The sequence below is a fragment of the Scyliorhinus canicula genome, chromosome 20 (assembly GCF_902713615.1).
Source record: "Scyliorhinus canicula chromosome 20, sScyCan1.1, whole genome shotgun sequence".
NCBI lineage: Eukaryota > Metazoa > Chordata > Chondrichthyes > Carcharhiniformes > Scyliorhinidae > Scyliorhinus > Scyliorhinus canicula.
The window spans coordinates 8,237,916-8,252,034 of NC_052165.1; the positions used below are offsets into that span (position 1 = coordinate 8,237,916).

At 46.0% G+C, this 14,119-nt stretch overlaps 1 protein-coding gene across 3 annotated transcripts in view; it reads left to right on the forward strand.

The window, feature by feature from the left end:
• znf277 (zinc finger protein 277) overlaps positions 1-6,571 on the forward strand; it is a 59,949-nt gene extending 53,378 nt beyond the window's left edge. For all 3 annotated transcript variants that reach the window (XM_038780156.1, XM_038780155.1, XM_038780157.1), the window contains one exon: positions 4,753-6,571. In XM_038780156.1, coding sequence (XP_038636084.1) covers positions 4,753-4,936 — 184 coding nt within the window. In that variant the 3' untranslated portion in view covers positions 4,937-6,571. The remainder of the gene's footprint in view (positions 1-4,752) is intronic.
• The last annotated feature ends 7,548 nt before the right edge of the window (positions 6,572-14,119 follow it).

Consider the following 14,119-nt stretch of genomic DNA (forward strand, 5'->3'; position numbering starts at 1 on the left):
CCAATCCACCTACCCTGCACATCTTTTAGGCTGTGGGGGTGAAACCCACACAGACGTATGTTCCAAATACTGATAACCTTTCATCTGAAGATCTTTCTGGCATCTGTCCTAAATTTGCCTTTTGATCATGTGTCCTTTTACCTTTTGTCATGGTTTATGTTTGAAGGAATGTTCCAGGTTTATGTTTTGTAACTTTTTTAACAATCTTAAATCTAATGGAGTTATGATCACTGTCTGAAAAATATTCCTCCACTGATACTTCAATGACTTTCCCAACTTCGTTACTCAATGAAGGGACCACCCGCTTGTAGGACCCTTTATGTACTGGCTTAAAAAGTTCTAGATGCATTTTAAGAATTCCGCTCAGGACAGGGATGAGCCTGAGATCAAACATCTAAACTGGGGGTACGCCAACTTTAATAAGATCAGATTTGCCGAGTGTAGGTAGCACAGTGGCGCAGTGGTTAGCATTGCTGCCTCATGGCGCCGAGGTCCCAGGCTCTGGATCACTGTCCATGTGGAGTTTGCACATTCTCCCCGTTTTTGCGTGGGTTTCGTCCCCACAATCCAAAAATGTGCAGGGTAGGTGGATTGGCCATGCTAAATTGCCCCTTAATTGGAAAAAAATAATTGGGTACTCTAAATTAAAAAACAAAATGATTTGCCTAGGGTGGACTAGAGCTGACACTTTTAGCCAAATCTGTGACGGATCAGTGGGACGCATTCAAGATGGAATTGGAGAGAGTACAGGGCCAAGATGTTCCACTAAAGAGAAAGGGTGGGACCAACAAATTCAGTTAATCCTGGATATCAAGAGTTATACAGCATTGGGTAAAAGGTAAAAGGGAGGCTTATGGCTGATATCGAGTGCTCTGAACAGCAGAAGCCCGAGAGGCATATATAATGTGCTTGAGGTAACTTAAAAAGGAATTTAGGAGAGCAAAAAGGGGACATGAAAGAATACTGGCAGGAAAGTAAAGGAAATCCAAATTGTTTTCAAGTACATTAAGGGTAAAAGGATAACTAGGGAAAGAGTAGAGCCCATTAAGGAACACAGTGGCAATTTGTCTGGAGCCCGAGGATGAAAGTAGGGTTATAAATGAATACTTTGTGTCGGTGTTCAGTAGTGAGAGAGAGAGACAATGTGAGTACAGAAATCAGAGAGAAGGTCTGTGATAAAATTAAAGAAATTAACACAGACAGAGAGGAGGTTCTGAGTAGTCTGGCAGACTTAACAGTGGATAAATATTCACGGCCAGATGAAATGTATCCCAAGCAGTTGAGTGAGGCAAGGAAGGAAATACCAGGGATGCTGGCAATTTTCAATTCCTCTCTGGTCAGAGAAGAGGTGCCGGAGGACTGAAGGATACCCAATGTGGTACCATTATTGAAGAAGGGAGGAAGGGATGAAATAGAAAACAACAGGCCAGTCACTCTAACATCAGTGGTGGGAGCAATTCTGAAAGACAATTAATCTGCATTGGAAAGGCAGAGATTAATCAAGAACAGTCAGTTTGGTTTTGTTAAGTGGAGGTCATGTCTGATTAACTTGATCAAATTTTTTGAAGAGCTGACCAGGTGTATAGATGAGGGAAATGCATTTGACGTTGTCTACTTGGACTTCAGCAAGACTTTTGATGAGGTCCCATAAGGGGGACAGATAAGGAAGGTAAGAGCCCATGGGATCCAAAGAAATTTGACAAATTGGATCCAGAATTGGCTGCGTGGCAGGAAGCAGAGGGTCATGGTCGAGGGGTATTTTTCTGACTAGAAGCCTGTGGCCAGTGGGTCCCGCAGGTGTTGGGGCCCTTACTGTTTGTGACTTATATAAATGATTGTGACTTGAATGTAGGAGGGTTAATCAGTAAGTTCGCGGATGATACCAAAATTGGTGGCGTGGTAAATAGTGAGGAGGATAGCCTATCATTACACGGGATTATAGATGGGCTGGTCAGATGGGCTGATCAGTGGTAAATGGAATTCAATCCGGATAAGTGTGACGAGACAAATGTGAGGTTATCCATTTTGGTAGGAATAATAGCAAATGGGATTATTATTTAAATGATAAAATATTAAAACATGCCGCTGTGCAGAGACCTGGGTGTGCTAGTGCACAGGTCGCAAAAAGTTGGTTTACAGGTGCAACAGGTGATTAAGAAGGCAAATAGAATTTTGTCCTTCATTGTTAGAGGGATGGAGTTTAAAACTCGGGAGGTTATGCTGCAGTTGCATAAGGCGTTAGTGAGGCCAGATCTGGAGTATTGTGTTCAGTTTTGGTCTCCTTACCTGAGAAAGGACGTTCTGGCGCTGGAGGGTGTGCAGAGGAGATTCACTAGGTTGATCCCAGAGCTGAAGGGGTTGGATTACGAGGAGAGGTTGAGTAGACGGGGACTGTACTTTTGGAATTTAGAAGGATGCAGGGGGGGATCTTATAGAAACGTATAAAATTATGAAGGGAACAGATAGGATAGATGCGGGCAGGTTGTTTCCACTGGCGGGTGAAAGCAGAACTATGGTGCATAGCATCAAAATAAGGGGAAGTAGATTTAGGACTGAGCTTAGGAGGAACTTCTTCACCCAAAGGGTTGTGAATCTATGGAATTCCTTGCCCAGTGAAGCAGTTGAGGCTCCTTCGTTAAATGTTTTTAAGATAAAGATAGATAGTTTTTTTGAAGAATAACGGGATTAAGGGTTATAGTGTTCGGGCCAAAAAGTGGAGTTGAGTCCAAAAAAGATCAGCCATGATCTCATTGAATGGTGGAATACGCTCGAGGGGCCAGATGGCCTACTCCTGCTCCTAGATCTTGTGTTCTTATGACACACTTGGGCAGGACAAACAAGGCACGGTGTTACATGATGAACCAGGCAAACCTCTGAAAAGCACCGAAGATCAGAGGGACCTTGGTGTGCATGTACGCCGGTCCTGTAAGGTAGCTGTAGTGGTTAGAAGGCACATCATATACTTGGCTTTATTAGCCGAGGCATGGAATTTAAGAGCAGGGAGTTTTTGCTGGAACTGTTTTCTGCCTCCCTCCCTCCTCAAATGGAGGTTTCACAGTTACCACTTTGCAGTTGGATGGAACCGTTCAAATCTAACCATTTTTGGAAAAATAACACCAATGCATCTACTACTGTGCATGCACACAGGTCCCTTAAGGTAGCAGAGCAGGTGGATACAGTGGTTAAGAAGGTATGTGATATTCTTCCCTTTATTAGCCGAGGCATAGAGGTTAAGAGTGTGGAAATTATGCTGGAATTGTATACAACATTGGTTAGGCCACAGCTTGACTATAGTGTGCAGTTCTGGAATCCACATTACGGGAAGGATGTGACAGCAGATTTACCAGGACTTTGCCTGGGTTGGAGAGTTTTCATTGCAAAGAGAGATTGGATTGACTGGGGTTGATTTCCTTGGAGCAGAGGAGACTGAGGGGGAACATGATTGAGATGTATAAAATTATGAGGGGTGTAGACAGTAAGAAACTTTTCTCCTTGGTGGAAGCATCAGTGACCAGGGGACATAGATTTAAGGTAAGGAGCAGGAGGGTGGTGGGAGTCTGGAACTCGCTGCCTGAAAGGGTGGTGGAGGCAGAGACCCTCGTAACAGTCAAGAAGTATTTAGATTACAATGCCAAGGCTATGGGAAAATAGGATTAGTATACATATGTGGTTATTTTTGACCCGCGCAGGCGTGAATGTGCAATCAAGGCATTCACATCCTCCCTATAATATGGAAGTATTATATGGAAGCATCCCCCCCCGCACACACACACAACACACGATAAGGGGCTGGTTTAGCTCAGGGCTAAATCGCTGGCTTTTAAAGTAGACCAAGGCAGGCCAGCAGCACGGTTCAATTCCCATACCAGCCTCCCCGAACAGGCGCCGGAATGTGGCAACCAGGGGCTTATCACAGTAGCTTCATTGAAGCCTACTTGTGACAATAAGTGATTTCATTTTCAAGTGATAAATAAGAAAACTAGAAATTTATAAAATCACAGTGACGGTTTACCTCAGAAACCAAACGAGGACCAAACAGGAGATTAAAAACTGGAATGAAAGGGGAACTAATGGAAAAGATTGGGGAAATTCTAAAATTTACCAGCAATGCAGACTGGTAATGCTGTAAAGTTGGGGGCTGTTAAATGAGGCTTTAATGAGGAATATTATGAAGGATAATCCGAATGGCTGGGATTTGGATCAGAGAGTGAACATGATGTAACAGGGCTAGTAACATACCAGAATCCTCCCAAGAATTTACACATCTACCAGGTAACCTATTGCAGGAAAGCACTTGACACTTTCATATAACAAACTGGCAGTTTCTAGGTAATACAGAATGCTTGATCATAATGCTCCTTTTCCCACATACATTACCTGACCTAAAAACAAAAAATCAAATCCAATTAAGGGCACAGTTCTTGCAGAATACTGCAGTTAATGGAATGCTCCAGTGACCTAACCGTATTGAAATAAACCAAGTAGTTATTTTTTTACTAAACCTGCTGTTGTTGAAGCGTTCTGTTAATCATCAATGCCTGTGAAGGAATAAGCACTACAATGAAGGCAAGTTATCTGCGTTAGATTGAACAAAGAATTTCATGCCGCCTTAAGGTTTCCATATATGTATGTTAAATATTTGACTACCTTTGAACAGCCAAACTTGCAATATGTAGTTGCAGTCTCCAGTTAATTTAGTATATCATGTTTAAATGTCATTTGACGCTTTGATTTTATTGTTTTGGTTTGTAGGTATTACTTTCCTACCTATGAAAACGATGCTCTGCTTTGCTCGCTGTCTGACTGTGAGAGTGAATCCGTCGCTGACAACCAGAAAACAAACATTCCTGTCATTGCAGAAGATATTTCAAATTTGCAAGCTTTAAAAAATAGCAGTATTCTAAATCTCCTGCAGCATTCGGATACCAAGAATTAACATTTGCCCTTCCTCAATAAGGAAAGAAACGTGCACCATTTAATAATGGCAGCTTCTAGTAATCTCTTGATATAATGGCCAAATCAAAATGCCACGCCAAATTAATCTTATTGGGTTTAGCTGGTTTCTTTTTCTGGTCAGAAAAACAGAGATACTCTGGTGGGTAGTACCATTGATCAGCATTCGTACACTTGAAGCTGTTCGAATTATTCACGAGAAACAACATTTAAATAGCGATAATCGCAACACATTGCTGTCATTGAGCTACTAGGTTTATACGAGAACAGTGTGTCTTTTAAGTCATTTGCTTCATTTGTCAGATCTTTTAATCTTTCACACTGGGTTTGTGAATTGCTTCAACCTAAATACACCTAATGGAAATCGAAGGTGAAAGAATGCTCCAGCTTTAGAGAAAGCACTCAGATAATGTTGGTGGCTTGCCGGATATTGAAATGAAGAATTAAGTTAAAACTACTTTAAAGCTGCCATTGTCTGCCCACCTTTCGGGACAGTTGTAGCTGTTCCTGAGCATGGTAATTTTCTGCTGTACTGCAGCAGTTTCGTGAATGGAGTGAAAAGTTATTTTTAACAAACTGAATGAATACCTTAAATGTGGGAGCGTGCTGATCAACGTGTTTGCATGAATCCCTCACTTTGATGCATAAAGTCGTGAACTCATTTGAGATAACAAATTCTAAAATATCGCAGGCAAGAGGAATAAAAAAAAAAGCTCCTGAAAACTTAAGTGGTGATGCACATATGGAAAACAGCTTACGATTGTAATTAAATGTTACTGTCAGTTTGCACAGTAGATGGAAAAGTGTTGCATTTCTGTGTCATCTCACGTTGGCAGCTGTGCTGTGACGTTCTGAAGATGAGTACAGGAAGTGACTAATGGGCACATTATCCAAAAGTGCAAATTAGCCTTTGAAAGATTTAATAAACATAAGTGCCCTGTGATGTATCTATTGTAAGGTTGACTTTTATTTATTTGTGTCTTGATATTGGCCAATTCCGGGAGGAAGACTCTCTTCTTAGAATGTTTGCTGAAATGTTCTTATGACAGTTACAAAAATCTAATTTCTAAAGTGGTCAAGAGTTTTCTACTTTGCTCGTTCCATTAATCTCAAATTTAAAACAATAAAGTTGAAGTTTGTATCCCAGCTTTTTACATTGAGCTAACCTGACGTGCATCTCTGCATATCTGAAAGATTTCATCACAGTTATCAAATGCATGAAGCAGGTGGCAGGGTTGGTCAGAAACAGTTGCATGATCTTGAATTTAGCTTTGATTAAAAATGAATTCAGAAGCAGTTAAACAGTGCGAGCTGCCTCCATGACGGAGTTGAAAGTTCGAGCAGAGTATGCTGCCAGGCTATACCAGAAAAGTTGATGTTAGATCTTTGTTCCAGTATTACAATGTCAAAACCATGAACTGAGGTTTCGCATAATTATTTTAATACCATTACGATAGAAAAATTACTAACTTTTTAGTTCTGTGGTTATGGAACATGGAAGTGAAAGATGATGTTCTGCAAATCTGTTGTAGGATTAAGAAAGCTGCAGCCCCAATTGTTCTCTAGTAGCTCTGTGTATTTAAAACAGTCGTGCCTTTAATAAATTGAATTTTCTCCATCCCTTTCTTAGGCTATGTTTTCCTAATAACCCATAGTAAACCTTTGTTTTTAATTTTGTGAACAGAGTCTATTTTGGAGATATTCCTCTCAAAACATTTTGTGTTTGTCCCTGGGATGTGGGTATTGTTGGCTGAGCCAGCATTCATTGGCTGTTCCTAATTGGCCTCGAGATGGTGAGATAGAGCCGCTGACTTGAACCACTGCAGTCCTTGTAGTGTCGGTACACCCAGAATGTTGTTAACGAGGCCGTTTCATGTTTTTGCCCCACTGATAGTGAAAGAATTCATAGAATTTACAGTGCAGAAGGAGGCCATTCAGCCCATAAAATCTGCAACGGCCCTTGGAAAGAGCACCCTACCTAAGACCCTATCCTTGTAACCCAGTAACCCCACCTGGGGCTGGTTTAGCACAGTGGGCTAAATAGCTGTCTTGCAATGCAGAACAATGCCAGCAGTGCGGGTTCAATTCCCGTACCAGCCTCCCCGAACAGGCGCCGGAATGTGGCGACTAGGGGCTTTTCACAGTAACTTCATTGAAGCCTACTTGTGACAATAAGCTATTATTATTATTATCCTTTTGGACACTAAGGGGCAAGGTAGCATGACCAGTCCACCTAATCTGCTCATCTTTCAACTGTGGGAGGAAACCAGAACACCCGGAAGAAACCCACAGGGAGCAAGTGAAAACTCCACACAGACAGTCACCCGAGGTTGGAATTGATCCCGGGTCCCTGGAGCTGTGAGGCAGTGGTGCTGACCATCATGTCACCATGCCACCCTTGACAATACAATTCCTAATGAGGATGTTGTGTGGTTTGATGGGGAACATGCGGGTGGTGGTTCTCCCATGCGTCTGCTGCCCTTGCCCTTCTCGGTGACAGGCAGTTGCAGGTTTGGAAGGCTCTGTCAAAGAAACCTTGCTGCAGTGCATCTTGTGGATGGAACGTATTGCTGCCACTGCACTGGTGGTGGAGTGAGTTCATGATTAATGTGGTGCCAATCAAGAGTGCTGCTTTGTCCTGGATTGTGTTGAGTTTCTTGAGTGTTGGAGCTGCACTCATGCAGGCAAATGATTTGATTTATTGTCACGTGTACCGAGGTACAGTGAAAAGTATTGTTCTGAGTACACTCCAGACAGATCGTTCCATACATGAAAACCATAGGACATACGATAAATACACAACATAAACATATAGACATAAATATCGGTTGAAGCGTACGGTGTGTGGAGAGATCAGTTCAGTCCGTAAGAGGGTAATACAGGAGTCTAGTAACAGCGGGGAAGAAGCTGTTTTTGAATCTGTTAATGCGTGTTCTCAGACTTTTGTATCTTCTGGCCAATGGAAGAGAGAATAACCCAGGTGGGAGGGGTCTTTGATTATTCTGCCCGCTTTCCCAAGGCAGCGGGCGGTGTCGATAGAGTTGGTGGATGGGAGGCAGGTTCATGTGATAGAACATAGAAAATCCAGAACAGGCCCTTTGGCCCACGATATTGTGCCGAACACCCCATCATTCTACAGTAATCCATGTACGTATCCAATAGCCGCATGAAGGTCAACTACTTCCACAGGCAGTGAATTCCATGCCTCCACTACTCTCTGGGAAAAGAACTTACCTCTGACATCCCCCCTATATCATCCACCATTCACCTTAAATTCATGTCCCCTTACAGGATACTGCGAGGCCAAGATTGAGTGAACATAGAGGGGATGTCTCCACTGGTAGGAGAAACGGGAACCCGAGGACACAGCTTCAGACTAAAGGCACAATCCTTCAAATCTGTGGAACACTTTGCCGCAGAAAGCTGTGGGGGCCAAGTCGCTGATTGTCTTTAAGTCAGAGATAGATAGGTTCTTGAATAATAAGCAGATTGGGGTTATGGGGAGAAGACAGGAGAATGGAGATGAGAAACATATCAACCATGACTGAATGGCAGAGCAGACTTGATAGGCCGAATAGTCTAATTCTGCTCCTCTGCCTTCTGGGGCAATTTTCCACTTTGGGTACATGCCATTGTTGTAGCTGCACTGGAATAGTTTTGCTAATGCTGTAGTTCGTTCTGGAGTGCAAGTCTTTACAACAACCAGGATGTTGTCATGGCTTGTAGTTTACCTCAACCAGGACCCTGCCAGACGTGACCCGGAAACGTAACCAGTGCCCTGGTCCCTGACAGCTCCCTGGACCCTGCCAGACACAACCACCTACCTTCCTCAAGATCAGACTTCTCCCATCGGATCCCAGGATCATCCAGCCACAGCCGCCGACTGAGGAAGTGAGGGAAACGCAGTGGTCTGTAGGTTAGACTGAAGCAACGAGGTTTCAAGACCCCTCTCCCCAGCATACTCATGGCAAACGTCCAAGCGATTGAAAACAAGCTGGATGAACTTAACGCCAGACTTACCTCACAGAGGGAAGTAAGAGACTGCTGTGTGCTCTGTTTCACAGAGGCATGGCTCACCCCTGCCTCACCGGACTGTGCCATACAACTTGAAGGCTTCTCAATTCACCGGGCGGACCGCATTGCGTCATCAGGCAAAGTGAAGGGTGGAGGAGTTTGCCTGTTCATCAACTCCTCCTGGTGCTTGGATGTGGCGACCCTGGTGACCTACTGCTCCCCGGACCTGGAATACCTGACCGCAAAGTGCCACCCATACTATCTTCCACATGAGTTCACATCAGCAAATGTGTGGATGACTGCGTCCAAACAAAGCAGTACGTACGTTCCCCAACCAGAAACCATGGCTCAATCGCAAGTTTGACTCCCTGCTGAAGGACAGATCGGAGGCGTTCAAGACAGACGACCCTGACCTGCACAAGAAATCCAGGTATGAACTCCGCAAAGCCATCCGAGATGCTAAGAGAGAATATCAAACCAAGCTAGAGTCACAGACAGACTCTCGGCGATTGTGGCAAGGACTAAACAACATAACGGGCTACAAAGCGAAGCCGAGCAGTATCTCCGGCAGCAGCGCAGCCCTCCCCAATGAACTCAATGCATTCTATGCTCGGTTTGAGCAGGTATCCAACAATCCGCTGTCGAGTGCCCAGCAGCCCATAACTCGCCCATACCCACCATTACAGCTTCCGAAGTCAGATCGGCCTTCCTGAAAAAGAACCCTCGGAAGGCGACAGGCCCGGACGGGATCCCTGATCGTGCACTCAGAGCCTGCGCGGACCAGCTGGCAGAGGTGTTCGCGGACATCTTTAACCTGTCCCTACTCCACTCCGAGGTACCCACCTGCTTCAAGAAGACCACCATCATACCGGTGCCAAAGAAGAACCAGGCAACGTGCCTCAATGACTACCGTCCGGTGGCCCTGACTTCAGTTGTAATGAAGTGCTTTGAGAGGTTGATCATGAAGCGCATCACCTCCATACTCCTAGAACGCCTTGATCCACTGCAATTCGCATACCGCTGCAACCGGTTCACAGTCTACGCCATTTCCCTGGCCCTACACTCATCCCCAGAGCATCTCGACAACAAGGACTCCTACAGCAGACTCCTATTTATTGACTACAGCTCCGCCTTCAACACCATAATCCCAGCCAAGCTCATATCAAAGCTCCAAATCCTGGGACTTGGCTCCCCACTCTGCAACTGGATCCTCGATTTTCTGACCAACAGACCTCAATCAGTAAGAATGAACAGCACCTCCTCCACAATAGTCCTCAATACCAGGGCCCCGCAAAGCCGCATACTTAGCCCCCTACTCTACTCCATGTACACACACGACTGCGTGGCAAAATTTGGTTCCAACTCCATCTACAGGTTTGCTGACGATACGACCATAGTGGGCTGAATCTCGAATAACGACGAGTCAGAATACAGGAGGGAGATTAAGAACCTAGTGGAGTGGTGCAGCGACAACAATCTCTCCCTCAATGCCAGCAAAGTACTGTACACCCCTGTCAGCATCAACGGGGCCAAGGTGGAGATGGTTAGCAGTTTCAAAATCTTTACGGTCCACCCACGTCGACGCTACCACCAAGAAAGCACAACAGCGCCGATACTTCCTCAGGAAACTAAGGAAATTTGGCATGTCCACATTAACCCTTACCAACTTTTAGAGATGCACCATAGAAAGCATTCTATCTGGCTGCATCACAGCCTGGTATGGCAACTGCTCAGCCCAGGACCGCAAGAAACTTCAGAGAGTCGTGAACACCGTCCAGTCTATCACACGAACCTGCCTCCCATCCAGTGACTCCAATTACATCTCCCGCAGCCTGGGGAATGCGGGCAGCATGATAAAAGACCCCTCCCACCCGGCTTACTCACTCTTCCAACTTCTTCCATCGGGCAGGAAATACAGAAGTCTGAGAACATGCACGCGCAGACTCAAAAACAGCTTCTTCCCCGCTGTTACCAGACTCCTAAATGACCCTCTTATGGACTGACCTCATTCATACTACACCCTGTACTACACCCTAGGGGTAGCATGATGGTTAGCATAAATGCTTCACAGCTCCAGGGTCCCAGGTTCGGTTCCTGGCTGGGTCACTGTCTGTGCGGAGTCTGCACGTCCTCCCTGTGTGTGCGTGGGTTTCCTCCGGGTGCTCCAGTTTCCTCCCACAGTCCAAAGATGTGCGGGTTAGGTGGATTGGCCATGCTAAATTGCCCGTAGTGTCCTAAAAAGTAAGGTGGGGGGGGGGGTTGTTGGGTTACGGGTATAGGGTGGATACGTGGGTTTGAGTAGGGTGATCATTGCTCGGCACAACATCGAGGGCCGAAGGGCCTGTTCTGTGCTGTAGTGTTCTATGTTCCTGTATGCTTCACCTGATGCCAGTGCTTATGTAGTTGCATTGTATACCTTGTGTTGTCCTATTATGTATTTTCTTTTATTCCCTTTTCTTCCCATGTACTTAATGATCTGTTGAGCTGCTCGCAGAAAAATACTTTTCATTGTACCTCGGTACATGTGACAATAAACAAATCCAATCCAATCCAATCCAGTGTGGCGGCTGCTGCACGTGGTTCTTTCCCCAGCAGATGGAAGGGAACTGGAGGTGGCGGTGGTGGCATTAGATCCAGAGAAGGCGTTTGACAGAGTGGGAGTTATTTCTTTGCGGTGCAGGAGAAGTTTGGGCTTGGGCCTAAGTTTATGGCATGGGTGAAATTGTTATCTAACAATCCGACAGCATATGCATGGACGATATGAATTCCATTATTTTGGGAAACGAGGCAGGGATGCCCCATGTTCTCCCTTCTCTTTGCGCTGGCAATTGAGCCCTTGGCCATTGTGCTGAGGGGATGGGATGGAAGGAGATAATGGAGGGGGGGGGGGGGGGGGGTTGGCGCAGTGGAGCATCAGGTGTCTCTGTACCTGGACGATTTACTGCTGTATATCTCAGACCCGGGCTTGTCGCTGAGGGACATAATAGGGTTGCTGAGGTGTTTTTGGGGTATAAGTTAAATTTAGGGAAGAGCGAATATTGTGTGGTGTTTTCTCCAGGTGTGGGAGTGGGAGGGTTGCCATTCTGGGTAGCGACAACTCATTTTAGGTATTTGGGGGTGCAGGTGGCGTGGGACTTTGTATACTTTGAGGGGTTGGTTTAGCACAGGGCTAAATCGCTGGCTTTGAAAGCAGACCAGCAGTGCGGGTTCAATTCCCGTACCAGCCTCTTCGAACAGGCGCTGGAATGTGGCGACTCGCGGCTTTTCACAGTAACTTCATTTGAAGCCCACTTGTGAGAATAAGCGATTTTCAGTTCATTTTTCATTTCATTTCATGCTTACTTTCACAAACCTGGTGGAGAGAGTGAAGGAGGACTTGGTGCGATGGGGTGGTCTCCCCTTATCGCTGTCAGACCAGGTGCATGCAATAGAAATGAACATTCTGCCAAGGTTCTTGTTTCTGTTCCAACGTCTGCCGGTCTTTTTGCCAGTCATTCTTTCAAGTGTGGACAAGTTAGTCTTGTCATTTGTGCGGGCAAGGAAGCTAGCCAGGATAAAGAAAGCGGTTCTCCAAAGGAGGTGGCAGTCGGGGGGGGGTTTGGCCCTTCGAAATTCGCTACGCTATTACTGCGCGGTGAATGCGGAGAAGGTGCGGGTCCGGAGTAGAGAGACAGAGGCTTTGTGGATGCTGGTGAAGGCAGGTCCTTGCAAAGGGTTGGGGTTTGAGGGCACTGGCAATGGCGCTGCTACCGTTCGCCCTGGAGAAGTACTTGGATAGTCCTGAGGTGGTGGACACACTGAAGATTTGGAGCCAATTCCAACAACACTTCAAGTTGAGGGCATTTCAAGGGTGATGCTGATAAGAGGGAATCATGGGTTTGAGCCAGTGAGAATGCATGAGAGGTTCTGGGGACATGAGGAGAAGGGGGTGAAAGAGATGAAAGATTTGTTTTTGTAGGGGCGGTTCGCAAGCTTGGAGGAGTTGGGGGTGAAGAATGGGCTCCAGCAGGAGAAGGGTTTCCAGTACATGCAGGTGTGGACTTTTGCAAGAAACCTTCCGGTGGTACCGTCCTCCTCGTTGGAGGATGTGCTGTCGGTGTGGGGCTGGAGAATGGTGTTGTTTTGGCGATCTACAGCATGATTATGGTGGAGACAGGAAGTCCATGGAAGGGATTAAGGCCAAGTGGAAGGAGGAGTTAGGGCTGGGGTTGGAGATAATACTATGGTGTGAAGTTCTGCATCAGGTTAACACCTCAACCTCGTTTGCAAGGCTGGGGTTGATTCAATTGAAAGTGGTGCTCAGGGCGCACTTAATGAAGGTGAGGATGAGCTGGCTGTTTGAGGGAGCGGAGGTTAGCTTGAGCAGTGTGAGAGGGGCTCAGTCAACCATGTCCCTATGTTCTGGTCCTGCCCGAAGTTGGAGAAATTTTGAGGATAGCTTTTTAGCACCATGTTCGAGTCCTGCACGTAGACTTGGAGACGGGTCCCCTGGAGGCCATATTCCGGGTGTCAGACCTGCTGGAGCTGCAGACAGGTGCGGGAGCAGATGTTTTAGCTTTTGACTCATTGATTGCTCACAGGCGGATTCTGTTAATAATAATAATCTGTTTTGTCACACAAGTAGGATTACATTAATACTGCAATGAAGTTACTGTGAAAAGCCCCTAGTCACCACATTCCGGCGCCTGTTTGGGTACACAGAGGGAGAATTCAGAATGTCCAATTCACCTAACAGCATGCCTTTCGGGACTTGTGGGAGGAGACCGCAGTAGCCGGAGCAAACCCACGCAGACAACGGTAGAACGTGCAAATTCCACACAGACCCAGGCCGGGAATCGAACCCGGGACCCTGGCGCTTGTGGAGTGTCAGCCTCTCTCTCCCCGCTGCGTGGCTGGGGGAGTTAATGGAGTTCTTGTATCTGAAGAAGGTGAATGAAATAATGAAATTAAATGAAAATCGCTTATTGTCACGAGTAGGCTTCAAATGAAGTTACTGTGAAAAGCCCCTAGTCGCCACATTCCGGCGCCTGTTCGGGGAGGCTGGTATGGGAATTGAACCCGCGCTGCTGGCCTGCCTTGGTCTGCTTTCAAAGCCAGCGATTTAGCCCAGTGTGCTGGGTTTGTTTGTATTACATTTTGGGGAGACGGCAAC